Source organism: Salvelinus alpinus, chromosome 19 (assembly GCF_045679555.1).
Source record: "Salvelinus alpinus chromosome 19, SLU_Salpinus.1, whole genome shotgun sequence".
NCBI classification, from domain to species: Eukaryota; Metazoa; Chordata; class Actinopteri; order Salmoniformes; family Salmonidae; genus Salvelinus; species Salvelinus alpinus.
The window spans coordinates 43253754-43264865 of record NC_092104.1 but is presented as its reverse complement, the minus strand read 5'-3'; the positions used below and the strand labels follow the sequence as shown (position 1 = coordinate 43264865).

General features: G+C 42.5%; 1 protein-coding gene across 2 annotated transcripts; it reads left to right on the top strand.

Annotated features, from left to right (window-relative positions):
* Window positions 1-349: 349 nt before the first annotated feature.
* On the top strand, window positions 350-11112 carry LOC139545660 (aldehyde dehydrogenase 1A1-like). 2 transcript variants are annotated; one of them, XM_071353652.1, is made up of 14 exons: window positions 350-754; window positions 2279-2415; window positions 3811-3915; window positions 4100-4240; window positions 4532-4661; window positions 6400-6461; window positions 6553-6681; window positions 7635-7748; window positions 7982-8084; window positions 8236-8420; window positions 8711-8875; window positions 9005-9162; window positions 9476-9550; window positions 9657-11112. In XM_071353652.1, the coding sequence occupies exons 1-14, from the start codon at window positions 697-699 to the stop codon at window positions 9727-9729; spliced, it is 1635 nt and encodes a 544-aa protein (XP_071209753.1). In that variant the 5' UTR covers window positions 350-696; the 3' UTR covers window positions 9730-11112. The 2 variants fall into 2 exon arrangements, with proteins under 2 accessions (XP_071209753.1, XP_071209752.1); XM_071353651.1 differs by having other exon boundaries at window positions 2276-2415.

The following is an 11112-nucleotide window of genomic DNA, read 5'->3' as shown; positions in this document are numbered from 1 at the left end:
TTTTCACGGCACATTACAACACTCCAAAACGCAGCTCCGCTGTGCTTTTCATTATTTAACTAGGGTTAATTACGAAGGTTATGTTGTCTAAGCCCAGGGGTAATTTTCAAAGGACTTTGCGTCTTTCCAGACAGGCTACACCAAAATAGAGCCGCACCAGACACAGTTATGCGATGGTATTGTTCCTGGGAGACAGCGTGCCAGCAGGGGGCCCTTATCAATGCTAAAATCTTCCCAATTATTACGTTTACCGCCTCCAAATCGGGCGTGCAATAACCCAAAGTGGTGTAAAACTAGTCCCTTTTTTAAATTTCCCTTTCGGCAGAGATAAGTGGATTGGACCAATGCAAAGGTGACGGGGAAAGACAAGAGGTGGCCCTCACATCAAAAATGACATGCTGCGTTTCACGGTCATGGAAGCTGAGCGGTATGCGTGCTTGCCTCGCGGCCAGTGTACAACAAGCGTGGTGTGTAAAGTGGAAAATAGGGATTGGTTCTGTTTGAACAGTGATTAGCGTATGGGCCCAAAGGCGTGGGTCCCTGGTGGGTGCGACAGCTACGTGGTTCTCTGTTGGTCCCAGTAAGAAGTGGGGCTTTTTTTACCAGTGAGTGCAACTATATAAGAAGGGTGGTGGGTCTGCGTTGTGTACTTTTGCCTTTCTGAAATTTGGGGCTGAAGTGAGGAGAGTTGAAGACATGCCGGTGATTGGAGTTGAGAACATTCAATCTGCAGGTGCACCATCTGCATGCACAGGTAAGACAGCCAAACTCAGGTCCATACCCACTGCGTCCAGTCATTTATTTGTTTCTCACAGTCTGCTAATGCCATACGTCACAAGTCAATGTTAATTAAGTTATAATAAATGTACATTATTCTTGTGTAAATAACCTGTTTTTCTTCTCATACCATAATTATGTTAGGTATAAAGTTTGGTTTCAGAAACAATTTGGATTTCATTTTAAAATTAAACTAAAAATACTTTTCACATCAAGTGAAGACAGTAAAATAACTTTAACTTTATTCTTCAGGAGTACATGCAAATGGTTCCGTTTTTTTTATAGGTGACTTTGGTTTTTATAAGAATGTCAGCCGATTATGAAAAAGGCTGCTGTGAACTATTATCTATTAAATATAATAGGCTAATATATTTTGAATTCTGTGTATTTCTCAAGTAGTGCTTCAAAATGCAGAATCAGTTACAATCAGTTACAATCAGAATAATGTTCATGCAAACACAATGTCAATATGATGCATTGTTTCTAAAGTATTTTTTCCAAATAAACTTTTTTAAGACACAATTTGAACTAATGGTTAAATTGAAAATGTTACACACATGACTAGCAATGAAATCCTGGGTCACTAAAACAGTCAAATGTTATTGTGGTCAAAAAATTTGTGTCACAAAATAAACAGCTCTATCAACATATTTGCCAACTACTGTCCGACAAGATACATTTGTAATTCATGTACAATAACTAAACAGTGGTGTGTTCATTCAACTCCCTGTTTCAGTCCATGTGATGCCAAAAGAACGCAACCCAGGTGACATGATAATGATGGTTGAAAAAGTGGACTGAAAACATTTTCAAAACATTTTGCAATGGAAAACTAAAATCAGCATTTTGTCCAGGTAGTTCCTCCATGTTTCACTCTGTTTTGTTTAATTTAGTGCCTAATAAACATGACCCTGCTGTCCTCAGGTTCCCTCTGTAGCCTAATGAGATGAGATCAGGGCTCTGGAGCCGGCACCGCCAGCCCCGACTTTATGGTGCCAGTCGCGACCTCTGACCCCTTAGTGTGAGGCAGTAGCAGATGCCAATATCTAATTTGGCACAATTTTCATATGGTATATTCTGCAGGGAAGACAATTATATAGGGATGACAACGTTTGCACACTTGCTCTTGCGAGTACTATGCGCGCTCACACGGGCACACACATTGCTTGTATTGCTTTTAGTAGATTTTACTGTGTTATTTTTACTTTCGTGTGTAGCCTTTCTCTTTTTGTAGTTTGGAAACTTGATTGGTCGGTTTGATTTACTTAAATGTCCACCAACCACGTCTCTTTGATAGAACCCGACACTGTGAAGTTCTCACAGGTTCTTACCATCCCTCCAATCAGGTTGAACTATGCAAATCACCCCCTTCCACAGGTTTGCCTATTGTCCAATCAGTGCCTCTCAATGAGAGGAAGGGGCAGGAGACGGTAGGTGGGATGGGAGAGGGGCATGTGTTCAGCCCAGTGTCATACAATTTCACCTTTTGCTGTCCCAGTAGGAAAACAGGGCAACATGAGCTCCGAGCCAGGAAACTGCCAGAACCACCAGGACCATGATCCGGACCACGGAGACGCCGGGCCAGCCAAACAGACCATGCCCATGCCCGTCCCTGACCTGGAGGTCCAGTACACTAAGGTCAGCTGGAACAATCTTCATAGCTAATGTAGTATGTCATTATGTTTGTGTAGGTTATGTATTCTCTTTTGCTTTTTGTTTTAAATGTTGAATTTTGTGGAGTACTTTGCTGCTAAAATCATCTATGCATTATTAGTTTTAGGAGTGTTTTGTAGTATATTTGCTGGAGAAAAAGCTTTTGCTACAGTGAATATCACACAGTATGTTGTGAAGTCCAGTCTTTTTCCAGATGTCCCCTATCTAAATCTTCAGCTACAAAATGCTGTCTAAACGTCTACATGCTCTGATGCATTTTATTTATAATTGCGTATTTCATTAATAGTTCTTCATACTTTATGTGTGTGTGTGTGTGTGTGTGTGTGTGTGTGTGTGTGTGTGTGTGTGTGTGTGTGTGTGTGTGTGTGTGTGTGTGTGTGTGTGTGTGTGTGTGTGTGTGTGTGTGTGTGTGTGTGTGTCTGTCTGTCTATTGGAGATGTAGTAGAATAAGTGTGGTATTTACATCCCTTTGGCAAGATGGTTCCCAGGAGCAGAGGAAGTCAGTAAACTGTTTACTGTGATCTTATCAGAAAGTTTATTACAGTAGAGTAACCACGATTTATTATTTTAATATATTGACTTACTAACAACACTCAGATGCATCTAATCAAGTGAAAGGATTTAATCAAAGGTTAATCTTTCTTTTACAATAAACAGAGATCTGGTCAGGACAAAGCTATAAAACATGCTCTACTGAGGATAAAAATCTAACTCATTGTTATGGAGTCTGTTCCCTGAAATGGAAAACTATGCTCTCTGCCAGAGGCCCGTGGTCATGGATGACAGGAGGGAGGGCGTTCATTAGCCTGGCCCCAGATCTGTTTTCTCTATATAGCCAACTCCCATGGTCGCTGTTTTGTTATGTTTTGGCATGTCAATTCCCATAGTTGGCAAGACAACACAAACAGATCTAGGATCAGGTTAGGAGTTCATTGACACAGGAGTGTTTGTGTGTAGTGTACAGTATACACTGAGTGTACAAAACATTAAGGACACCTGCTCTTTCCATGACATTGACTGACCAGGTGAATCCAGGTGAAAGCTATGATCACTTACTTATGTCACTTGTTAAATCCACTTCAATCAGTGTAGATGATGGGGAGGAGACAGCATAAAGAATGATTTTTAAGCCTTGAGACAAGTGAGACATGGATCGTGTATGTGTGCCATTCAGAGGGTGAATGGGCAAAGGGGAGGTGCAACTCAATATTAGGAAGGTGTCCTTAATGTTTTGTACACTCAGTGTATAGCACCAGCTTGGGGTTTGTTGGGTCTGTGTGCATGGCATATTCATTAGTGAGGTTTTTACTAACGTCATCTGTTTTGCTGTTGTGTCTTTATGTGATTTGGGGAGATCAGATATTCATTGATAACGAGTGGCATGAGTCCTGCAGCGGACGGAAGATGCCAGTTCACAACCCTGCCACTGGAGACCTGCTGTGTGAGGTAGAGGAGGCAGACACCGTGAGTGACATTGTCAATTAGTCAAACAATCAATCAATCAATTTTTTGTGTGGTTCTTTGAGTACGGCTGAGAAAGAGAGAGAGAAAGAAAGAGGGTGTGTGTTTGTGCTTTTGTATCTGTGTGACTTTCGTATGTGTGCCTGTCTGTGTGCATGTGTGTGTCTAACTTTACTTTCGTACCCAGGAGGATGTGGACAAGGCGGTCCAGAGTGCTAGGGCAGCCTTCCAGCTGGGGTCTCCATGGCGATGCATGGACGCATCCGACAGAGGGCTGCTGCTCAACAGGCTGGCTGACCTGGTGGAGAGGGATCGCCTCCGACTGGCTGTGAGGAACACACACACACACACACACACACACACACACACACACACACACACACACACACACACACACACACACACACACACACACACACACACACACACACACACACACACACACACACACACACACACACACACACACACACACACACACACACACACAGTGTAACACTGCAAGTGCTCAACAGCCATATGTCCCACATGTCCCATACCTGGGCTCAATGTTTGTTATGCATTTGCTAGATGTTGCTGAGGAGTTCTTCATGAGTCTGTTTAATGTATATGTACTCAGACATTGGAGGCTCTTGACTCAGGGAAGATCTTCCTCATGGCGTACTTTGTGGATCTGATGGCCACTGTTAAAACCCTGCGTTATTATGGAGGATGGGCCGACAAGATACAAGGCAAAACCATTCCTGTGGGTGAGTTACTCCGCAAACACTTTAATTTGACCATCTCACAAATATGAGATCATATCCACCTGGTTGACATGAATATATATATCTATTGTATTAAATTACGTGTATCAACAATTGTATTTACATAAAGTACCAGTCAAAAGTTTGGATACTCCTACTCATTCAAGGGTGTTTCTTTATTTTTACTATTTTCTACATTGTAGAATAATAGCGAAGGCATCAAAACTATTAAATAACACATATGGAATCATGTAGTAACCAAACAAGTGTTAAACAAATCAAAAGATATTTTATATTTTAGATTCTTCAAAGTAGCCACCCTTTGCCTTGATGTCAGCTTTGCACACTTGGCATTCTCTCAACCAGCTTCATGAGGTAGTCACCTGGAATGCATTTCAATTAACAGGTGTGCCTTGTTAAAAGTTAATTTGTGGAATTTCTTTCCTTCTTAATGCGTTCGAGCCAATCAGTTGTGTTGTGACATGGTAGGGGTGGTATACAGAAGATATTTTATTTAGTAAAATACCAAGTCCATATTATGGCAAGAACAGCTCAAATAAGCAAAGAGAAACAACAGTCCATCATTACTTTAAGACATGAAGGTCAGTCAATACGGAAAATGTCAAGAACTTTGAAAGTTTCTTCAAATGCAGTCCATCAAGAGCAATGGTGAAACTGGCTCTCATGAGGACCGCCACAGGAAAGGGAGACCCAGAGTGACCTCTGCTGCAGAGGATAAGTTCATTAGAGTTACCAGCCTCAGAAATTGCAGCCCAAATAAATGCTTAGAAGAGTTCAAGTAACAGACCCATCTTAATAACATCAACTGTTCAGAGGAGACTGCATGAATCAGGCCTTCATGGTCGAATTGCTGCAAAGAAACCACGACTGAAGGACACCAATTTGAAGACGAGACTTGCTTGGCCAAGAAACACGAGCAATGGACATTAGACCGGTGGAAATCTGTCCTTTGGTCTGATGAGTCCAAATTTTGGATTTTTGGTTCCAACCGCCATGTCTTTGTGAGACGCAGAGAAGGTGAACGGATGATCTCTGCATGTGTGGTTCCCACAGTGAAGCATGGAGGAGTGATGGTGTGGGGGTGCTTTGCTGATGACACTGTCAGTGATTTATTTAGAATTCAAGGCACACTTAACCAGCATGGCTACCACAGCATGCTGCAGTGATACATCATCCCATCTGGTTTGCGCTTAGACCTCCAGGCTGTGTAAGGGCTATTTGACCAAGAAGGAGAGTGATGGAGTGCTGCATCATATGACCTGACCTCCACAATCACCCAACATCAACCCAATTGAGAAGGTTTGGGATGAATTGGACCACAGAGTGAAGGAAAAGCAGCCAACAAGTGCTCAGCATATGTGGGAACTCCTTCAAGACTGTTGGAAAAGCATTCTAGGTGAAGCTGGTTGAGAGAATGCCAAGAGTGTGCAAAGCTGTCATCAAGGCAAAGGGTGGCTACTTTGAAAAAACCCAAATCAAAAATGTATTTTGATTTGTTTAACACTTTTTTGGTTACTACATGATTCCATATGTGTTATTTCATGGTTTTAATGTTTTCACTATTATTCTACAGTGTAAAAAATAGTCAAAATAAAGAAAAATCCTTGAATGAGTAGGTGTGTCCAAACCTTTGACTGGTACTGTAACAATGATGAAATACTTTCAAAGGACAGAACAGCAGACTTATTGCCCAAATTCCTTCACATGTCATTGTCTTCAGATGGAGAGTATTTCACCTACACACGACACGAGCCCATAGGGGTGTGTGGACAAATCATTCCAGTAAGTAAATGCCCTGTGTGTGTGTGTGTGTGTGTGTGCACGCGTGTCCTCAGCTCTGATATAACCCATACCTTTGCTCCTCTGAATGCAGTGGAATTTCCCTGTGATGATGTTTGCCTGGAAGATCGCTCCAGCTCTGTGCTGTGGAAACACTGTAATCATCAAACCAGCTGAACAGACACCACTAACAGCCCTGCACATGGCCTGCCTTATCAAAGAGGTAGACTACACACATGTGAACACGCACATCCACCTCTAATACTTCCGAGGTATTCTCACAACACATTAGCCGTACCCTCAAGATATGTTTCACTTAACTCAACAACTATTACTCACCCTCAACCTCAAGGATGAAGTGTGTTTTTTCCCGTTTTAATCTGGCCCTGCTCTTTACCCTTATGTGAAACCTTTGAAGTTACGCCTAACTCTGTCCCTAGAGGCTCCTGCGGTCATTGTAGTCATTGCCTTGACTAGCTCAGCCAGGTCCCCCATTGTGTAAGTCAGTATTCGACGTCTATCCATGTCTGAGGACGTCGGGAGATGACGTGGAAACCGGCCACTAGGGCAACAGTGAGCACTGTTATCTTCAAGTAGGTTTCGGCGTTATGGATGGGGATGGCGGATGGACATAAGCATCTGCTTCTGATTCCAAAGGTTGCAAGTTTCAATCAAGTGATAGAAAGTTGTTTTTGATATCCCAAACCAAACCTTAAACCTTACCTTAACCAACTTAGCCTTAACCTTAAAAATAATGCCTAAACTTAACCTTAAACACTTAGAAATTTGACATTTGGAAGAACTTCGGAATTTGACGATTGAGAAACATGGAGGAACATCTCATTCTGAAGTGAGACTGTGAGAGCTGGTAGAACTAGCTAATGGCATAATGTTGTTGAGGCACGTCCATAATTAATGATTCCAAAATCAGACATTTTAAAGTATAGACCTGAGTTAATAAGATCATGTTGTGTTGGTCTCTTTCATTCTGTGTGTGTGTATGTGTGTGTGTGCGTGTGCGTGTGCGTGTGCGTGTGCGTGTGCGTGTGCGCGTGTGTGTGTGTGTGTGTGTGTGTGTGTGTGTGTGTGTGTGTGTGTGTGTGTGTGTGTGTGTGTGTGTGTGTGTGTGTGTGTGTGTGTGTGTGTGTGTGTGTGTGTGTGTTCGTGTGTGTCCAGGCTGGTTTTCCTCCGGGCGTGGTGAACGTGCTGCCAGGATACGGTCCAACAGCAGGCAGTGCCATTGCTCATCATATGGACATTGACAAAATAGCATTCACTGGATCAACTGCTGTACGTATTCAGAGAATGACCCATTCACTTTCAATCGTGACACATTTCACTGATCACCCAACCCTTAGTTCACCATCTCCTTTCTGTTAGACCAGATTCTGACGTAATCTGCTATCTCCTAAACCACCAGCCCAGTGCCCTCCCCCTTTGGTGTGAATGGTTGCCAGATAGGATGGGGGTTTTGGTATTCGTTATGTTGTAAATTGAGCATTTTTCCCTGTGGTGGTTTCCAGGTAGGGAAACTCATCCAGAAGGCTGCTGGTGACAGCAACCTGAAACGTGTCACTCTGGAGCTGGGCGGCAAGAACCCCAATATTGTCTTCGCAGACTGTGACTGTGAGTGTGCGTGTGTGCGTGCGTGTGTTTGTGCATACGTATGCTTGTCTGTCTGTGTGTGTTTATGTTTATATGTGTTTGGGATGCGTTGAGTTTGTGTCTGTGTATACAAGTAAGTGTTCATGAACATGAGTGTGTATGTGTGTTGTAGTGGAGTATGCAGTGGAGCAGGCCCACAGTGGTCTCTTCTTCAACCAGGGCCAGTGCTGTCTGGCTGGCTCCAGGGTGTTTGTGGAGGACTCTATCTATGAGGAGTTTGTTTGTCGCAGTGCGGAAAAGGCCCGTAACAAGGTCCTGGGAAACCCACTGGTACCAGGAGTGGACCAGGGACCACAGGTAAGGTATTGTGGTAGAACACACTGTTATTCCTCAAATAGATAACAATAGCAGTACAGTTGCGGGGACCTGAAACATTAGTTTTCCTGCCACCCTCGCCTTGATGAAGGAGATGTGCCGTGTGGCAGCGCGTACATCTGTAAATTTGAATACCATCGAACATTTTGGGATAGTCGAGTGAGTTTTAATATCAAAGTCGCAAGATGTGAGGCTTTCATATTAACACTTTTAGAATGACAGTCAAAGCTTGTGTGGTGATGATTTGTCGGATGTTCTCCTTGTTGGTGCAGATAGATCAGAAGCAGTTTGATAAGATCCTGGAGCTAATCGAGAGTGGGAAGAAGGAAGGGGCCACACTGGAGTGTGGGGGGGGGCCCTGGGACCGGAACAGCCTCTTCATCCAACCCACTGTCTTCTCTAATGTCACTGACGACATGCGTATTGCCAAAGAAGAGGTAAACACACACAACATACTCTTTCTCGCACGCACACACATACATACGTGCACGCATGAGAATGCACAAATGATCTGTCTCACTCTCTTTCTCTCCCCCTCCTCTCTTTCTCTCTCTTCTCTCGCTCAGATCTTTGGACCGGTGCAGCAGATCATGCGTTTCCGCAGCGTGAATGAGGTAATTCAGAGGGCCAACGCCACCCATTACGGCCTGGCTGCCGGAGTTTTCACCAATGACATCGACAAAGCCCTCACCGTGTCCTCAGCTTTACAGGCCGGCATGGTGTGGTATGTACGGACACCTCCAAAAGCTTTTGACCAGTTCGGGCAACATTTTCATCTGGCAAAAGACCACAGGTCTGTGCAAATACTGTAAACCTCATTATAACCTGGCAGCGTGATTTCATATGAAACACCTCTTCAACACTGTAGGTTATAAGGAAGTGATTATTTATGGATTATTCAGTTTACTCAAATGTAGTTCAATAATCACATCCTTATAACGCACATTGTTGAAGGAATGTTTCAAGTGAATTTACGCTGCCAGATTTTGTATTTCAAAGGTATTTGAGCTGGTCCTTTTATTTCCTCTTTATCATAGGGTGAACTGCTACAATGCCATGAGTACCCAATGTCCCTTCGGTGGGTTTAAAATGTCCGGGAATGGGAGGGAACTGTGAGTGACTCCAGATTTCCAGATTTCTAGAATAAGACCAACATGAATTGATTCGATTCGTTTATCTTAGTTTCCTTATTGTTTGTACCATGTGTCTGGGTTTCAGAGGGGAGTATGCCCTCCAGGAGTACACAGAGGTCAAGGCTGTAACTATCAAAATCTCACAGAAGAACTCCTAAGATTTGCTGTACGGTCCCATTCAAGTATTTCAGTAGGACTTCCACCGAAATTCTCTATGGACCAACTGGGAATTCTCAGCAACGACCCACAGACTATTGTATGCTATTAGACAAAACAGGGAGTCACTTTCTGCTTAAAACAGCTCTCACAGTGCTCAAGGTTGCCCAAAATGATCATCACCATTAGACGGGACAGCACTTAATCCGAAACAAGTTTGCATGCACAGTCGGTTAACTTTGTCATCAATTGGAATCATTGATTTATCATAGAAACTGCATCCCACTGGTTATTGTGGTCCAATTCGACAGAAAGACAATGTTTTTTGGTATAATCTATCATTTGTACACTGTATGTGATCAATTTGAACAGTCCAGTAGTTTGAGATCCGTTGGAATCATAATTGTGTGGTTTATAGTACATACTGTCTTGTCGTTGTTATTGTCAATGGATAGTGACTGTGTATTTCTGTAAATGTGTGTGTGTTTGCTTTTGTAAATCTCCCATAAGTAAGCATATAAAACCTGATATATCTGGCATAGAGATTCGTAGACATATTTTGTAACTCTTGTATTTTATTGGTTGTCATACCAAAAAGGTAGCTCTTTTACATTCCAGGTTGTTGAAAACAGCATAATAACATGGCATCCAATCCTTTTCTAACTAGCCAATGGTTTTGTATCAGGAAACAGAGATGGTAGTTTCTATGTAATAACGCTGAATCCGTGCAGGAAAGTGCAACATTACCCATTTCTCTTTAGTTCTTCTATTATATCCATTCCGCATAAACGCGTCATGTGGCCTTATTTAGTGTAAAGTGACACCAAATCGCCGGCCAACCAATAGCTCAATAACTCATTCGTCGAGAAGTCTTTTTCCTTTTAGTTAAGTTACAGCACGTCACCGAATGTCACTTGTCATATCTTGTGCATATCTTTTTTTATCAATAAAGAAACCTCTGATTATGAACTGGACTTTGTTTGTCACTTGAACACTTTAAGACACTGTGCACTAAATAAGGCCACATGACAGTTTTATGGGGAATGGATTTAACAGTGCAGAACTAAAGACGAACAGGTAATGTTGCATTTTCCAGCACTGATTCGGCGTTATTACATAGAAACTTCCATCTTCCTATTAACAAACCTTGGGCTAATTGGGATGACAGGAAAGGATTGGGGGGAAACTACATTGGTAACTACTACTGTAGTTAAAACATAGTTATTACCCTGTTATTAGCGAGTGTGAATGTAAAGTGCTGGCACAAAAAAAGTACTACAAATGGATATCTTACAAACTATTAACGTACGATTTCAGACTGAAATGAGTAGAAGTTTAGATCTCTGCTGAGACAAATAAAAAGAAATAAACGTTCCCTAAATTGG